The sequence below is a fragment of the Schistocerca piceifrons genome, chromosome 6 (genome assembly GCF_021461385.2).
Source record: "Schistocerca piceifrons isolate TAMUIC-IGC-003096 chromosome 6, iqSchPice1.1, whole genome shotgun sequence".
Lineage (NCBI taxonomy): Eukaryota > Metazoa > Arthropoda > Insecta > Orthoptera > Acrididae > Schistocerca > Schistocerca piceifrons.
The window spans coordinates 594635589-594655327 of NC_060143.1; the positions used below are offsets into that span (position 1 = coordinate 594635589).

The window sequence follows — 19739 nt, forward strand, 5'->3', positions numbered from 1 at the left end:
ATTGGAATAATTACATTCTTCTTGAAGTCTGAGGGTATTTCGCCTGTATCGTATAACTTGCTCACCAGATGGTCGTTTTGTCAGGGCTGGCTCTCCCAAGGCTGTCAGTAGTTCTAATGGAATGTTGTCTACTCCCGGGGCCTTATTTCGACTCAGGTCTTTCAGTGCTCTGTCAAACTCTTCACGCAGTATCATATGTCCTATTTCATCTTCATCTACATACTCTTCCATTTCCATGATATTGTCCTCAAGTACATCGCCCTTGTATAGACCCTCTATATACTCCTTCCACCTTGCTGCTTTCCCTTCTTCGCTTAGAACTAGGTTTCCATCTGAGCTCTTGATATTCATACAAGTTTTTTCTCTTTTCTCCAAAGGTCTCTTTAATTTTCCTGTAGGCAGTATCTATCTTACCCCTAGTGAGATAAGCCTCTACATCCTTATATTTGTCATCTAGCCATCCCTGCTTAGCCATTTTGCCCTTTTTTCGATCTCATTTTTGAGACGCCTGTATTCCTTTTTGCCTGCTTGATTTACTGAATTTTTATATTTTCTCCTTTCATCTATTAAATTCAATATTTCCTCTGTTACCCAAGGATTTCTACTAGCCCTCTTCATTTTACCTACTTGATCCTCTGCTGCCTTCACTACTTCATCCCTCAAAGTTACCCATTCTTCTTCTACTGTATTTCTTTCCCCCATTCCTGTCAATTGTTCCCTTATGCTCACCCTGAAACTCTGTACAACCTCTGGTTTTCCTTCAGTTTTAATCTACAGTTCAGAGTCCACATCTGCCCCTGGAAATGTCTTACAATTTAAAACCTGGTTCCTAAATCTCTGTCTTACCATTATATAATCTATCTGAAACCTGTCAGTATCTCCAGGCTTCTTCCATGTATACAACCTTCTTTTATGATTCTTGAACCAAGTGTTAGCTATGATTAAATTGTGCTCTGTGCAAAATTCTACCAGGCGGCTTCCTCTTTCATTTCTTACAAGGGAACCTCCCCATCGCACCCCCCTCAGATTTAGTTATAAGTTGGCACAGTGTATAGGCCTTGAAAAACTGAACACAGATGAATCGAGAAAACAGGAAGAAGTTGGGTGGAACTATGGAAAAAATTAGAAAACTATACAAACTGAGTAGTCCGTGCGGAGATAGCCAACATCAAGGACACTAGAAGTCAAGGAGCGCCGTGGTCCCCTGGTTAGCGAGAGCAGCAACGGAACTAGAGGTCCTAGGTTCAAGTCTTCCCTCGAGTGAAAAGTTTAATTTTTTTATTTTCAGTTTATGTGACAAACTCTTATGTTTTCATCGTTTTTTTTTGGGAGTGATTATCACATCCACAAGAAAACCTAAATCGGGCAAGGTAGAAGAATCTTTTTACTCATTCACTAAGTGTACAAGTTAGGTGGGTCGACAACATACTCGTGTCATGAGATGCACATGCCATCACCAGTGTCGTATAGACTATATCAGACGTGTTTTCCCGTGGAGGAATCGGTTGACCGATGACCTTGCGATCAAATGTTTTCGGTTCCCATTGGAGAGGCACGTCGTTTCGTCTACTAATCGCACGGTTTTGCGGTGCGGTCGCAAAACACAGACACTAAACTTATTGCAGTAAACAGAGACGTCAATGAACAGATCATAACTTTGCGAAAATAAAGAAAGTAAAATTTTGAGTCGAGGGAAGACTTGAACCAAGGACCTCTCGTTCAGCAGCTGCTCACGCTAACCACGAGACCACGGCGCTCCTGAGCTCACATTCTTCTCGATGTTGCCTATCTTGCGCATGGACTACTCAGTTTGTATATTTTACTAATTTTTTTCACGGTTCCACACAACTTCTTCCTGTTTTCTTGATTGATCTGTGTTCACTTTTTCAAGGCCTATCCACTGTGCCAACTTATAACTAAATCTGAGGGGGGTGCGATGGGGAGGTTCCCTTGATAGCCCCAATCCATGTTCACCTACCACGTTTCCTTCTCTCCCTTTTCCTACTACCGAATTCCAGTCACCCATGACTATAAAATTTTCGTCTCCCTTCACTATCTGAATAATTTCTTTTATTTCATCATACATTTCTTCAATTTCTTCGCAGGACTTTATAATTTACATTTCCACAATACCATACAAAAACTTATGAAATATAACTGTACTTACATTAATATCAGCCATGAGTGCTACAATAACAATACATATCCAGTTGAAAAGAAGTAAGAACAGATAATCAGCAGGGCGACCATCAAAAATACCTAAAACAATGAGAAAAACATTGGCATGATTTGTAAATCATATTAAAAAAACAACACTGCATATATCAATTCAAATTATCTCCTCAACACCTATTCCTCACAGTAGCTAAAAACTATTCCTTATGGAACCTAAATAAAATATTTTTATACTGATTATAATCTTCAAAAATCATATAGATAATATTTACCACACAGCACTAAACAAAGGGTCAAAGAGTGAGCAAATGTTGACACACTAATGCAGCTTTACAGCAGTAACTGTATTGTAATAGAAACAAAATAAATGGTAATTCATCTAATGACATATTATTCAGAGAATGTGTGGCGGTTGTGGATCCTGTAGTACCCAATATACAAGCTGTGATCAAAAAGTAACGGGCGTTTTTATTTTTCTTTATGAATCTTTATTCATAGTCAACTTTGCCCCCTTCAGACTAATCCACCTCAGATGTAATACACTTGCACCAGTGATTTTTCCACTCCAGGAAGCATATCTGGAGCTCACTTTCCATTACGGAGTTTAGCTCCTTCAGCGAGTCTGTTTTTATCTCATCAACGGTGGCAACACAATGTCCTTTCACGGTTCTCTTCAGCCTCGGTAATAGAGAGAAGTTGCAAGGGGCCATGTCCTGTGAATACAGTGGCTGAGGCAACACAACAGTTTTGTTTTTTGCCAAAAAAACACAAACAATCATGAGCAGGAGGATGACTGATGTAATTTCCTCGAGTGGTTTTGCGACAATTCTGGTCATTTTCTCCGGACTGCTTCATGCAAATGGTGCATAACTTACAGGTAGCATACCTTATTAACTGTACAACCATAACACAGGAGCCCCCGAAGCATTATCCCATTGTAATCAAAGAAAACAGAAGAATCTTCATGTGATCGAACTACTTGAATTTTTTTTTGGTCTTGGCTCTTCAGGCAGTTTCCATTGGGATGACTGGGCCTTAGTTTCATCGTAATATCCGTATACCCATGCTTTGTAACCTTTCATAAGTCCTGGATCATTGTCGACTACATTCAACACTTTCTGGGGTATGTCTACGCAATGTGTTTCTGATATAAATTCAACAATTTTGGGACAAACTTGGTTGCTACCTCTTTCATGCCTAAAACATCTGAAAAAATTCCTTGACATGAGCCAAAGGGTACGCCAACATCATGAGCAACCCCTCTAATTGTGATTTAGCGATTTTCCAGAACCATTTTCTTTACTTTTTCCACATTATTGTTAGTAATTGCGCTAGGGTGCCCAGGGTGGTGGTCGTCATCTGTCTTCTCAAACCTCTTAAACATTTATACCACCAATAAACTTTTGTCTTTCTCCTAGTAGTTTTGCCTAAAGACACAATTCACATTTCGGATGTGGTGCTGCATTTTCTTCCATTTTTTACAGCAAATTCTTTGAACCATCTTTATCGAAAGAAAAAATTATCTGAGTACTTGAAAACTCTGTCAAAAACTAAGTATTCAAAACAGCTAAAATGCAAACATACATCAAGAAAAAGTATATGAACAACATAAAAAAATAAATAAATTGAAAATCCTATGAACACAACCCACTAAATTAAAAAATTCCCATTACTTTTTATCACATCTTGTATCAGTTCAGTTCACACCTATGAAACTTCATCCACACTGTTCTGTCAGCAGTTTCCATTTGACTGGAGATCGCCAGACTAAATTCCCCCCCAACAGACCATTGTATACATGGTATTTCAAAAAATACGTCTACAAACTTTTGGAGACCGGTTCCTTATGCCAAATCAAGAAAAATCATGAAGTAAACACTTGCTCTAAAATGTGTACCTTAGATATATGAGCACTACTACATCTTTGCTCCTGTGAAAAACATCTCTAATATTGAAAAAGGGCTGATAGCTCTTATTGTACACATTTTAAATCCCATGTTGACATGATTTTTTTTTCTTATTTATGAGTCAGGAACCTATCCCCAAAGTTTTTAACATCCTGCATAACCACATGCACCACACTACTCCTGTGACTATCCGCCAATCCCCAGTTCTTGTTTCTCCCATCTATGTGCCTCATTCTTGTTATCCCACCCTCAGGTTCAAGCTGCACTACAGGGATGACAGAGGTTCCTTACTTTGGATTATGTGAGTACTTCAGAAATAAGACTTACCTGTCAAATGCTTGGTTACCAACACCACCTGTTTTATGTTAATAACCCTCTTACCCCCCTCACCCGATTCAAATCCCCTCCCCCTCTCCCCTCATCCTCCTTGCAGACTTATCCATCACAATTTTAATGTTTCTTCACTTTGTCATGTCCATCTTTATTTCATGATTTTACTTTTCTTGGTTACTGCTGCTCTGCAGTTCACTGCTTACAATTTTCTCTGCTGCTGTTACTTTTTGCCACGTGCAGTATGTATTTTCATTCTCTCAGACTTAACTGGCCTCTCTCCCATTTTCTCCAATGTAATTCTCACATAATTATAAAATTACATTATAGATATTCCTCTCACCCTCAAGCTTTTTCCTATTGAACTACACTGAACTCTTACTGGCCTTTCCCTCAGTTATCTGACCCACATTCAGCATCTAGTTGCTCACACAGAAATGACAAGCACAACAATGAATTATCGTGTGTGACAATATTGTTAATTATTGTGTTAAATAATTCTATACGTACTTGAAATGGTGGGTTTCTTTACAGTTCAGTATCATCACTTCTAAAAGGAAACATGTTACACTAGACCTTATGGACAAACTTTAAATTTTAGGTAAGTTGAACTGAGGTTCTATGCAGAAAGCCACTACCAATGATTAAATTGTTGGGTGAACAACTATTTTTGGCATCAAAAATGAAACAAGACATTATTCGACAGGATGCAACTCAAATGGAGATCGAACTGGGTAAATGGGAGGTTATATGAAAGAGTGAGAAGTAAGAACTTGACTGGTTCATACAACAACACAGTAAAGAAATTCCATTCAGTGGCTCTATAATAGGGGGAAAAACAGTTGCATATTAGAAACAACTTGATGGCAGTAGCTTTGTTTGCAGCAAGAGAGGGTTGGCTATCACACTGGCAAGACCGACATGGCATGCAGCAAGTGACAGTCAATGGGGAAACTTTCTCAGCTAACAAAAAAGATGCATGTAGGTTTGTAACCAAGATATGGAAGATAACAGAGGAAGAAGATTTTAACTACTGATGCCCTGTACAATGCTGATGAAACCAGCCTGTTTTACAAGATGCTTCCTTCAAAAACATTAGCTGCCAAGAATAAGAAAAAGTTCATGTGCACAAACAACAGAAACAATGCGTGTTGGAATGCAAATGAGAGTCAAACTACTGTTCATAGTGACTGGGAAATCTCAACATCTATGGTGTTTTCAAAAAAGTAATCAAAATACACTACCAATGCAACAATGCACTGAGAAGAACACGTGCAGGGACAGAAATAGTCTCTCAGTGGTTCCACAAACCATTTGCACCATTCACAAGAGAAGAGCTAAAGAAGAAAAACATTCTTCTGAAAGCTATCCTTATAACTGACAGTGCTTCCCGTCATCCTTCCGGCTTGACTCAACAGTCTGATGGAATACACTACAAACACACTTACTTTCATCCAATTCACAGCTCTGCTTTAGCCCACTGATTAGGGAATTGTGAAATCAAATTAAAGCATCACTATCAACACGGATTTCTTGTCCGCTTGCCACACAAAACTGAAAAAGATTCTAGCGAGGCTATGTTGAAGGTGCGGAAAGAAATCAACTTACATGATGTTTTCCAAACAGCAGAGGCATGAGAAGGTGGAGACTGGTACTACCAAAATGAAGAGCTGGAGAAAACTGTGATTATCCACTGATGCTAAGTTGGATCCAGTACTGAGCAACAGCCACGAGCCAGTCAATTCAAATTGTCAGTTGCTGACGCTTTGTACACTGACATGTTCCACACGCTTCCAGGAGGAGGAGATACTCGTGAAGATTATGTTGCTGAGTGGCTGCACGAGGAAAACTGTGATACAGATCAAACTTTAATAGATGAAGAAATAATCAAAAGCCTACAAGAAAGAAAAGATGAAACCGATGAAGAGGACAAGAGGAGTGGAGAGCATGATGATTTCTCACACTGCTGATGCTGAAGCTGCAGGTATCTTCCCTCAGTACATTAAGCAACAACCAGATAATGCAGTACTAACATAATGCTTGCAAAGCAGATGCATGATAAAGCACACTGCTGTTGATATAATCGTTGTGACAACTCAAAATTTGGGGCATGTTTCACAGTGAGTGATAGTACTGAATATGAACACATTAAAGGACTAAGTTTTCAATGACAATAAATGTATCTTTGGATTTATTAAAGCCTAATGAGCCAAAATATTAAGAACACCTATTTAATAGTGTGTTATTCCACTTTTCACACACAATGAAAGAGAGATTCAGTCTGGCACGGATTCTACAAGTCCTTGACAGAATTCGAAAAGTATGTGGCACCAGATGCCCATGCACAGATCAAGTAGTTCCCACAAACTGTAAGATGGTCATTTAAGGGCAGACAGCTGGTGCCCAAGACGTGTTCCAATGGGTGCAGATCAGGCACACTTGCTGGCCAAGACATCAATGTGAGTTCACTATAATGCCCCTAAAGCCATTGTCGCATGATTCTGACCTTGCAACAGGGACAGTTATCCTGCTGGAAGATGTCATTGCCAAAGGGGAAAACTTCAAGCAAGAAGTGATGCAGGTCGTACAAAATAATGTTCACATAGTCCACTGCAGTCACGATGCCTTCAATTACCACCACAGATCGCATCAAAGCCCAGGTCAATGTACCCCATAGCATAATTTTGTCCTCACCGGACTCTCAGGACTGGACGTGTGTGCAGCCTGTAAGGACCCAATCATCAACCTGGTGTAACAAGAAATGCGATTCATTTGATGCGCAAGGTACACAGTGAGAACTCAGTGAAGCTGTGCCCACAGCAATCAGAACTGATGTCATTGGGTCAGTACAGGAACAAGTAGGGGTTGTGTGATGTGGAGTTCCATGTTCAACAGTGGTCCTTGAACATCGTGCTCCAAACCACTCATACCTGCACCAGCACTGTACTCTTCTGTCAGATCTGCCACAGATTGCTGCCTATCCTGGATTGCACAGTGGAGGATCCTCTGACCTCTGTGATGGGACATGGTCATCCAATACCATGCGGCCTACTCATTTCACCATCCTTCAACCTGTTTCCATAGGTGCTCTCAACAGTAGTATGTCAACAGGTGACCAGCTTCGCTATTTAAAAGATTCTCGTTTCCAGCTGCAGTGCCACAAAAATGTGCCCTTTGTCCAAACCATTTATATCTGTGGATTTCCGCAGTTTTGGCCTGTATCTTCACTATAATGACTGCCACTTCATCTCTCTTCTGCTTACACTTTTTCCTTACAGTGTCACGTGGTCACAACACCACCAGAGGCATTCAGTGCAAAGTCCCGCTGAGAGGAAATAAGTGCAGGTGATTCCTGTATATAAAAAGGGTAAAAGAGTGGACTCTCAAAATTACAGAGCAACACCCATACACATAAGCACCTGCCCACAGATCAGCTGGGATTTGGAAAGCACTGTTCATGTGAACTCAGCTTGCCCTTTTTTCGTACAATATCCCACAAACCGTGGATGAAAGGCAATAGCAGATTCCATATTCCTAGATTTTCACAAAGCACAATGCTTCACTGCAAACTTAACTATGGTTCGAGTATGTGGAACAGGTTGTCATATATGTGAATAGCTCAAAGATTTCTTAAGTGAAAGAACACAGTACGTTGACCTGGATGGCGAGTGTTCAAAACAAACAAGTTCTCCACTGAAGTGTGATAGGATCATGTTTGTTCTCTATATTTACAAATAATCTGGAGGATGGGGTGAGCAGCAGTGGTTTGCTGATGATGCTGAAGTGTATGGGAAAGTGTTTTCATTGATTGACTACAGGAGGGTACAGGATGACTAACAGAATTTCTATGTGCTGTGGTGAATGGCAACTTCCTCTGAATCTAAAAAATGTATGTTAATGCAGAGAAGTAGAAAAAACCATCCCTTAAAATTCAAAGTACAGGATTAGTTGTGTGCTGCTCAATTGACTGATTAACATTACAAAGTTATGAGAAATGGAATGAGCACATAAGGTTGATTTTAGGAAATGTGAATGGCCGACTTCAGTTAACTGACAAATGCTAGGAAAGTTTACCTCAGTTATAAAAGAAACGACATACAGAACACTTGTTTGTAACTCACTCTTGAGTACTGCTTGAGTGTTTGTGATCCCTCAAGGTCAGATTAAATGAAGATGTCAAAGAAATTCAAAGGCATGCTGCCAGAGATTTACCAGCATGTTCAATCAACACATTACAGAAATACTCTGTGGACACCAAGGGAAATCTGTGGAAGGAAGTTATGTTCTTTTTGCAGAATACTATTGACAAAGTTTAGAGAGCTGGCATTTCAGACTGAATGCAGACTGATTCTGCTGACACCAACATAAATTTTGGATAAGGAGCACAAACAAAGGACAAGAGAAACTGGGGTCTCTACTGAGGCATGTAGACAGTCTTTTTTGCCTCACTCCATTTGAGTGGAACTGGAAAGAGCACGAATACCAGTGACGCAAGGCACCCTCCGTCTTAGGTTGCCTGTGGGGTATTTAGGCAGATGTAGATGTACCTGTACCCACATGAGCCACACACAAATGTGTCATGTCATACTGTGCTAATTCCACACATCTGGTAATTGGTCATCAAGTTCCACTCACTTTCCTTTATTGCACATAACTCACCCAGATTAATAGATAGTTAAGACTCCTGTTGCATCAGGCCTTTAACTACTAATCACAACACTTCGATATGAACATGTTACTCAAGAGCATATTTTAACACTCACAGTGGCAAATCTATTATTAATATTGTGGTCCAATCAGGTAATCTTACTGTTCCCAACTTCATTTATCACACCCTCTTAGGTTGCGTTTCTAACATAACAAATAATGAGACAACAAATTTCTGACAATAGTCATGCATTCTTACCAGTTTCCAAAAGTAATGAATACTTGTATAAGAAGTATAAATTTATTAAGAAATGGAATCCTGTTGAAGCAGTAATCGGGTAGTAGAAGACAGCTGTGACTGGCCTCCATATCTGAAACATTCGAAAGCATTTGTAAGTCAGGTAAGACCTACATATCAAATGAACAATAATATATAATATATAATAATATAAAATATATAATAATAAAGATGTATCCACAACCGCCCCCTCCCTCCCCCAAACTCATCCACAAAAATATTCTTTCAAAACCTCCAGTATTATATCAGGAACACAGATCTTCTGACACGTACAGTCAAATATCATCGAAGGCAGAAGAGCAGCATTTGTTTATCAAGCACTGAGACAGGAACAATCAGCGGTGAGTGCCAAAAATTGGCTTCTTCATATTTAGATGGACTTCTTTCTATTTAGAATTTTTGTCACTTCCTTTGCAAGGAAAAATTGATTTATGAACCACAATAAAGTAAATCATAGCTGAAAGATGCATTATTACTACTACTATTATTATTACTATCATTAATCCAGATAGTTGTTCCTGTTAACAAGTCACTTGCAGGATGCGGGGAGGCACGCCAGCCCCAGATTAAGTCTACCTTGCAGATTAACGACGAGGGCTGGTGTGTGGACAGTCTGGATGTGGGTTTTACGCAGATTCCCACATCAGGACTAGGCCCTGTTGTTCTGACAGTGTCCTAAGGGGCAACGGTACCTGTCCCCACAAACTTGCAGGCATAGGCAGAAAGCGTCGGCTACCCACCAGGCAGTCTGAGTCACGCGCCCAGCACACTTACGACCTGCTCAGCCACCACTAGCCACCTGCATTTGGCCAGTGGAGTACAACTGTGTACACTACAGCCCTGCTGTGAAACTGCCTCCACATCAGCTATTTGCCCATCCCTGCCACCTGTGTCCATCCAGCTGCCCCCAGGCAGGCACGGGTTCTGGAAGAGCCTAGATTAAGTTAGTAATGGGCTCATACTCACATTCCACTTCAGTTACATGACTTACAAACATTTCAAAAATGCTCTCTCTCTCTCTCTCTCTCTCTCTCTCTCTCTCTCTCTCTCTCTCTCTCTCTCTCTCTCTCTCTCTCTCTCATGATGATGATAATAAATGACAGTAGAACTATCTGAAGAGAAAGCAAGAAGAGCACAAAGCGTATTCTTGGAAAAAGAGTCAGTGAAAGACAGTCAGAGAATGAAGGAACTCTGAAGAAAGAAATGAACTTAAAGAATGAAGATTAATGTACAACACAGGCAGCTGAAACAATCAAATAAAAATTCAACCGTAACAAATATTTGTGATCTCTCAAGTTTTCTTGGTGTGGAAGATTAATGGTGTACTCCCAGGTGTTCAGCCAAGTTGTTGCTGTTTCAATTTTATGCACAGGATTTTGAGGACTCATTCAGTCTTCAGTGGTTCATGGTGTGGGTTCCTGTAGTCATGTCCTAGTTCATGAACCACGGGCAACGTATGAGTGGCCAAGTAAGTGGTCCCGACAGTCGGGATACCAGTTACTTTGGAATAAGGCTGGGCATCTCGGACATATTCTGAGTCGTGGTCACCTTTGTACTCATATGGCAAAGACTACCAAATCCACCGGTTAGTCCCTCAGCCGTTAGGGGTAAAACCCAATGGGACTCGGGGCAAGTAAGGCTAGCAACCTGCTTCCCTGGTACTTTAAATATGATGCTGGCAACAATCAGAGCAAAATGCCTCGGACCTTTGGAGGTGATGGAGTCACACCTCTAACTGACAAACCAGGGACTCCTAAGATACGACTTGGCAAACAAATGGTAATGAGATAGGGAGCTATTAATATCAATGGGGGCTACTCTTGGAAGAAGGTAGAGCTGGCAGAGGCTGCAAGTAAGATGGGGCTGGACGTTTTAGCTGTTAGTGACATTCGGGTAAGGGGTGAGAAAGAAGAAGAAGTGGGAGAATACAAGGTCTACTTGTCAGGAGTCAAAGCAGGAATAGCACAATGGGGTGTAGGGCTTTACATCAGGAAAGAAATGGAACCCAGCGTAGTTGCAATAAGGTATGTAAACGAACGACTGATGTGGATAGATTTGACAGTGTCTAGCAAGAAAATTAGGATTGTGTCAGTATATTCGCATTGTGAAGGGACTGATCAAGATAAGATGGATAGTTTTTATGAGGCACTCAGTGATGTAGTTGTTAGAGTAAAGGACAAGGACAGTGTTCTGCTCATGGGTGATTTTAACGCCAGGATTGGAAATCGAACAGAAGGGTATGAAAAGGTTATGGGTAAATTTGGAGAGGATATGGTGGCCAACAGGAATGGGCAGCAACTCTTGGATTTCTGTGCCAGTATGGGCTTAGTAATCACAAACTCCTTTTTTAAACATAAGAACATTCACCAGTATACTTGGGAAGGCAGGGGAACCAGATCTGTCATTGACTATATAATAACAGATCAGGAATTCAGGAAGGCTGTGAGGGACACACGTGTATTCAGGGGATTCTTTGATGACACTGATCATTATTTAATCTGCAGTGAAATTGGGATTGCGAGGCCGAAAGTGCAGGAGGTCAGGTCCATATGTAGGAGGATAAGAGTGGAGAAACTTCAGGATAAGGAAATCAGGCACAAGTACATAACAGCGATCTCAGAAAGGTACCAGTTAGTTGAATGTAGTCAATTACAGTCATTGGAAAAGGAATGGACAAGGTACAGGGACACAGTACTAGAAGTGGCTAAAGAATGTCTTGGAACAGTAGTGTGTAAAAGTAGGAGGAAGCAAACAGCTTGGTGGAATGACACAGTCAAGGCAGCCTGTAAAAGGAAAAAGAAGGCGTATAAAAAATAGCTACATACTAGAACTCAGGTAGACAGAGAAAGTTATGTTGAAGAAAGAAACAAAGCCAAACAGATAATTGCAGCATCCAAGAAGAAATCTTGGGAAGACTTTGGAAACAGGTTGGAGACATTGGGTCAAGCTGCTGGAAAACCATTATGGAGTGTAATTAGCAGTCTTCGAAAGGGAGGTAAGAAGGAAATGACAAGTATTTTGGACAGGTCAGGAAAACTGCTGGTGAATCCTGTGGATGCCTTGGGCAGATGGAGGGAATATTTTGAAGAGTTGCTCAATGTAGGTGAAAATACGATCAGTAATGTTTCAGATTTCGAGGTAGAATGGGATAGGAATGATGATGGAAATAGGATCACGTTTGAGGAAGTGGAGAAAATGGTCAATAGATTGCAGTGCAATAAAGCAGCTGGGGTGGATGAAATTAAGTCGGAACTCATCAAGTACAGTGGAATGTCAGGTCTTAAACGGCTACACAGGATAATTGAAATGGCCTGGGAGTCGGGACAGGTTCCATCAGACTGGACAAAAGCAGTAATCACACCAATCTTTAAACATGGAAACAGAAAAGATTGTAACAACTACAGAGGTATCTCTTTAATCAGCGTTGTGGGTAAAATCTTCTCAGGTATTGTTGAAAGGAAAGTGCGAGTATTAGTTGAGGAGCAATTGGATGAAAATCAGTGTGGGTTTAGGCCTCTTAGAGGTTGTCAGGACCAGATCTTTAGCTTACGACAAATAATGGAGAAGTGTTATGAGTGGAACAGGGAATTGTATCTATGCTTTATAGATCTAGAAAAGGAATATGACCAGGTTCCTAGGAGGAAGTTATTGTCTGTTCTACGAGATTATGGAATAGGAGGCAAACTTTTGCAAGCAATTAAAGGTCTTTACATGGATAGTCAGGCAGCAGTTAGAGTTGACGGTAAACTGAGTTCATGGTTCAGAGTAGTTTCAGGGGTAAGACAAGGCTGCAACCTGTCTCCACTGTTGTTCATATTATTTATGGATCATATGTTGAAAACAATAGACTGGCTGGGTGAGATTAAGATATGTGAACACAAAATAAGCAGTCTTGCATATGCGGATGACTTAGTTGTGATGGCAGATTCGATTGAAAGTTTGCAGAGTAATATTTCAGAGCTAGATCAGAAATGTAAGGACTATGAAGATTAGCATCTCCAAAACGAAAGTAATGTCAGTGGGAAAGAAATATAAACGGATTGAGTGCCAAATAGGAGGAACAAAGTTAGAACAGGTGGACGGTTTCAAGTACTTAGGATGCATATTCTCACAGGATGGCAACATAGTGAAAGAACTGGAAGCGAGGTGTAGCAAGGCTAATGCAGTGAGCGCTCAGCTACGATCTACTCTCTTCTGCAAGAAGGAAGTCAGTACCAAGACTAAGTTATCTGTGCACCGTTCAATCTTTCGACCAACTTTGTTGTATGGGAGCGAAAGCTGGGTGGATTCAGATTACCTTATCAATAAGGTTGAGGTTACGGATATGAAAGTAGCTAGGATGATTGCAGGTACTAGTAGATGGGAACAATGGCAGGAGGGTGTCCACAATGAGGAAATCAAAGAAAAACTGGGAATGAACTCTATAGATGTAGCAGTCAGGGCGAACAGGCTTAGATGGTGGGGTCATGTTACACGCATGGGAGAAGCAAGGTTACCCAAGAGACTCATGGGTTCAACAGTAGAGGGTAGTAGGAGTCGGGGCAGACCAAGGAGAAGGTACCTGGATTCGGTTAAGAATGATTTTGAAGTAATAGGTTTAACATCAGAAGAGGCACCAATGTTAGCACTGAATAGGGGATCATGGAGGAATTTTATAAGGGGGGCTTTGCTCCAGACTGAACGCTGAAAGGCATAATCAGTCTTAAATGATGATGATGATGATGATGATGATGATGATGATTCAGTCTTCTTTGGGTGCTCTGAGTTGTTCTGTGAATTAAGCTCAGTTGAAAATTTCATCAGTTTTTATCAGTCCTACTATTACCACAATTGCTGGACGCTCCTCATCACTTTAAGTTGCTCTCTAATAAGGTCAATGCCCCTTATCATTGCCTTTCACACTCCTTTAATGTCTGTTTTGTCTTTTGCTGTAATGAACACAGCATTACCTTGCCCAGCACCTGCTGGTCGAATCTTTGAAGCAGTCTGGATTTCCGATTTTTTGCTACCATGATGGACCTGCTACATCAGCTATTAAATAGCAAATTTCTTTTCAACCAAAATAATCTCAGCAGCCCCACAAGTTTTCAAACCTTTACAGTGGGAAAATTAAGTGTGAATGTATGTTAATGGGACATAACTGACCCACGTTATATAAGAACAGACAATAACATGAACAACTAACTTTTGATACCTTGCAGATTTATTGGTTATTTTTCTTTGAATGCCAGTAATCAGAGTACCCAACACTGAACATACCATCCTGTGCTACATTGCTACTCCTCTTGACTCCGTGAAACTTGGCATTATGGTCATGAACACATGTTCAGTTGTGCAGGTTTTAAGGAGTTTTTGGGCATGGTCGACTGGTGTGACATAACTGCCTTATGGGGCAATTACATACAGGTTTGATAAACAATGCGCATGGTTCGCGATGTGCACAGCTTGCCCTTACCACTCAATTACAAGTTTACTTCAATGCCTGCTGCATGGTAGCACACTCCTCAAATATACCAATTCATTCACTATACAGTAAAATTAGATCGGACATCAGTATATGTTATACTGATAGGAAAATCTATCTTGTGGGATTCTGAATGAGATATAGTATATTAAGTTATGGATTTCACGATAGAGTAACCCATTTGAAGCGCTGAGAACCATAATGTACATCATCGTCGAGTGTGAGACTGTGTTCATGTTTCTGACATGTTTCACCTTATGGTGGGTCAGGTTTATCTGTTTGGAGTTCACTTTTTACTGTGCAGGTATTGGCTTTCGTGTGCAATGTCGACATGAAGTCTATTGAATCTTTTTATTTAAGTGCTAACAGAAAACAAAATTCCCAAAGGAACTAAGGCCTTCCAGAGCAGATCCATTGACTGAGAAAGGACAAAATCAATTAAGCGTGACTACAAGCAAACATTTAATAAAAAAGTGTATAATAAGTACAAGTTGTTGTGTTGGTGCAATGTAAGAATGCGTTTTCATTAACTAATACATGTGTTAGGGATCTTGTACATTTGTCTGGAAAAATAAAAAAGCATGAAAACTCCAAGTTACAAAAAATGTGAAATGGAGAGTAGCGAAAGATTAAACATTATTTCATTTTTGCAATACACTATTCTTAATTACATACAAAACAACAAAAATCCATAAAAACAATTCTTTTTCAGACAAGTTATGCTTTTATTATTATTTCTTTCCTTTCTCAGACGTTATGTCTGGTTAAGAATGGAAAGTGACGTGGACCTTGATCAAGTGTGACTTCCTTTTAACTGTACAGTATATGTTACATTGCATTTAGGAACTTTCGAGTAATTGAACATTTATCAATAATTACAGATTTCTGTGTGTGTGTGTGTGTGTGTGTGTGTGTGTGTGTGTGTGTGTGTGTGTGTGTGTGTGTGTATACCCGTCCTTTTTTCCCCCCTAAGGCAAGTCTTTCCGCTCCCGGGATTGGAATGACTCCTTACCCTCTCCCTTAAAACCCACATCCTTTTGTCTTTCCCTCTCCTTCCCTCTTTCCTGATGAGGCAACAGTCTGTTGCGAAAGCTTGAATTTTGTGTGTATGTTTGTGTTTGTTTGTGTGTGTATCGACGTGCCAGCGCTTTCATTTGGTAAGTCAAACCATCTTTGTTTTTAGATATATTTTTTCCCACGTGGGAAAAATATATTTAAAAATAAAGATGATGTGACTTACCATACGAAAGCGCTGGCAGGTCGATAGAAACACAAACAAACACATACATACACACAAAATTCTAGCTTTCGCAACCAATGGTTGCTTCGTCAGGAAAGAGGGAAGGAGAGGGAAAGACGAAAGGATGTGGGTTTTAAGGGAGAGGGTAAGGAGTCATTCCAATCCCGGGAGCGGAAAGACTTACCTTAGGGGGAAAAAAGGACAGGTACACACACACACACACACACACACACACACACACACACACACACACACACACATATCCATCCGCACATACACAGTCACAAGCAGACATCAATTTGTAATATTTTTGGTGTCTGTAGATGTCACTATGCACATGTTTTCAAGTCTGTTGTTCTTAGTTCTGTGTTACTCTTCATACAGTTAGTCACAAATAAAGTTGTCCAGTATTTACATGTCATGCCTCTATTGTCAAACCACAGCCAACAGATTATCGGTCCAGGTTATGCATCCAGGAAAAGTGACATTTTTCGACTGGACGAAAACTTGAATTCACAATCTGAAAGTGCAAAAACAAACAAGTTTGTGAAGACAAACATGGCACATGTGACTGCTGCACACTAATGTTGACTGGAGATGCTGTCATATGATAATTACGACAAAATGTGAATACAAGCTGGAGCACCACTTATCAGAAACGACACATGGGGATGTGGGTCTGGAGAAATACCACAACCTGCAGCAACTGGTGAAGGTCAAATGTTTGCTGCTGCAGAATCTGCATGCAAAGCAAGGCTTTCGACAGACATGAAAGCAAAAGCTTTATTTTATCCACAAATCCCATCAAGCTGTAGCAAGTAAGTAACTGCACTAAATACATCAAGTCAGGCATGGCTTAAACTACAATCAGTCAGAAGATCCAGACAATCTGTTCGCAAAGCAACCTGCTCAAATGGCTAACACTTTACAGCATGCATCATAATGACGATGTGACACATCTTACTGAATTCTTCAATACTGCAGACAAGTTACATGCAACGGATGTTGAAAAACGGTCATAAATTGTCAATAATGCTGCTCTACAGTCTTCCATGTAACTACGACAATTTTAGACTTGCTATTGAATCTGCAACATGTAAAGAGCCTGTAAGTAAAAATCTTGGAACAACACAATGCAACAATTGAGAAAGACAGTGAAAATACGAGTGCCTTGATTTTTGTTAACTCTGGTAAATGTTTCATGAACAAGTAAAATAGCGCTATGAATGAGTAATAGTGACAAACTGCAACACAATTCTAAAAAAATGGAAAAAAATCAGCGTACAAATGTAGCTTTTGTAACAAGAAGCTGAATGTTTTTTCAAGAAGAAACCAAGTGTGCAAGCTGCAAACAATGTCGACAAAGCTAATCACTGTTTCTCTATGAACAAGCCTGCTTAGAAGAGAATTTAATGCTTGCAGGCAATAGTGCTACTCAAGTAACAGCTAAAGGTGAGCTACACATTGCAACAGTAGCCAATGGTGCCAACTCCGAAACACTAAGAAACCCTTTATATGTGGTAAAACTCTGAATAAATTTCATTTCTATGGCAAAAGACATGGAAAACCACCACACAGTGACATTTGAGAAAACTCTTACAGTTATTCGAGACATTAATGGCAAAGTCAAAGTGATTGCGTATGAGTTGGTAACTTGTTTTATTTACAAGACGGTGGTCCAAAAGTGAGCACCAATGCTGAGTCGAAAGTTATAAAAAGTATGCATATCTAGCATCGTCAATTAAGCCACACGCTCTTGTGAGATATGATCAAAATGCTCAAAAATGAGTAGGTCTGGAATTCAATAATGTCACTCTTACTTGATGCATAATGTGTCTTGAAGAAAAAGTCACACACAGTTCTTTCACTAAATGAGAAAGAAACTTCTGGAGTTAATCTACTTTGATGCCTGTGAGGTATCAAGTCTATTTCCTTCTTCAACATAAAGGAGCTGTCAACAAAATTGTAGAATTCAATAATCTACTTTAAAATCAGACTGGTCATAAATTAAATCTTTGAAGAAGACAGACGTCCAACAATCACCACACACACACACACACACACACACACACACACACACACACACACACAATCTCTGGTTGCTTGGCTGATTTGGGGGAAGGTGCCGAACAGAAGAAGAAGAAGTAGTAGTAGTAGTAGTAGTAGTTTTGCTTTGTACCTGCATGTCCGTCGCTTTAATCCATCTCAATACTACCCACCATTGTGGCATCTGTTTATCCACTGGTGCCTTTTACACTAGCCTGGTTGAGTCTGTATGCAGAAGCTGCCTAACTACCGCTGCCGATATAAACGGAGGGGAGTGGGAGAGGGTTCAATCTGCTCCCCAGGGAGTACCACCAAGGACACGTGCAACATTGAGGGACCACAAACAGCAGGCTGCCAGGTAAGACGTGAGAGGACCAAGAAAGTTTCCTATAGAGCAGGAGCCCCAAAAATTTTGTAGTTTCAACGATAAGAAGAGCAACAGGCCCAAGATGCAAAGATGGTGGAAGAAACCAACTGTGCTGCCAAAAATTCATACAAACTGTTTTGTCAGTGGAAAAACGAAAGCCAGTGCCGATGCTCTTTGAGTAAAGATGATCGAGACATCACTGAATATTCCGCTCAATGAGACAAGCCCATGTAGAACTGCAATAGATGGCAAAATTGTTAAAGAAAAGGGAGCCAAAGATCCCCAGAGGGATACAGGCCATTATAAGGTCAATGGCGATAGCAAAGAGGATGACACTAAGGATGAAACCCTGGGGCTCATCGTTCTCCTGGATAAGGTATCCGACAAGGCAGAACCCACACATACCTTCAAAAGTTGGTCTTTTAAATATTCCTGCAGGAAATGGGGCAGGTGGCCACAGAAGCACCACATTTGGCTGGATGTCAATAGGGCATTCGAGTGTGGTTGTAACGATGACACTGGTAACACTGCATCAGATTCAGAATGTATGGTCGCACTGTGATAATTTCAAAGCCTGCTTTCATCTCTGATGGAAGTACTACTCAATCAAACGTGAGAAAAAGAGTGAGTGTGGGCACTAAGGATGTGTGTACCATTTTCATCACATGATGGACTGCTATGGCACCCTGATCTGAGAAGTACGTTTGGATTTCTGCCTCGGACATACCATTGAGCAGCGTAGTGTAAATAACACCATGGAAAGAATTCGGCATTCAATGAGCCTTGACGCAAACAGGAGAGGCATGGAGGAGCGAAGCTGCAAGCAGCTGTTGTGCTTGAGAATCAGAAAAAGTCTCCAAACACAAAGTGCCATTGCATGAACTAGAGCAGGATTTCACAGGGCCACCAACTGCATCAACACCTTTCTGAATAATAATTGGATTTGCCGTAGCAAAGGACTGACTGTCTTTAGTACATGAAACCATGAATAACAGTGGTGCAGCTGGGAGGGTCTTTGAACCATTAACCTTATACTGTTTACGTTTTGTAGCCACTGACTGAAAATGATTGATTCATTGTGAGAAAATCATCCTTAAGTGCCAGCGTGACTGAAGGTGTGCTCTTTCAGAAGGGGGCACCTTGGCCTTAGGTGATTGTTGACACCTCAGGTCACACCTCCTGACACCTGACAGAGGGACCAATCAGGAATTTGGGAACACAGCAGCTCTGACAATCGCCCCTCCCTGAGCCTGGCCTGTACCGGG

At 40.6% G+C, this 19739-nt stretch overlaps 1 protein-coding gene across 2 annotated transcripts in view; it reads right to left on the bottom strand.

The window, feature by feature from the left end:
- LOC124802802 (derlin-1) overlaps window positions 1-19739 on the bottom strand; it is a 135518-nt gene that overhangs the window by 56130 nt on the left and 59649 nt on the right. For both annotated transcript variants that reach the window (XM_047263805.1, XM_047263806.1), the window contains exons 3-4: window positions 9319-9430; window positions 2168-2259 (exon numbers count right to left, since the gene is read on the bottom strand). In XM_047263805.1, the coding sequence (XP_047119761.1) occupies window positions 2168-2259; window positions 9319-9430 (204 nt within the window). The remainder of the gene's footprint in view (window positions 1-2167; window positions 2260-9318; window positions 9431-19739) is intronic.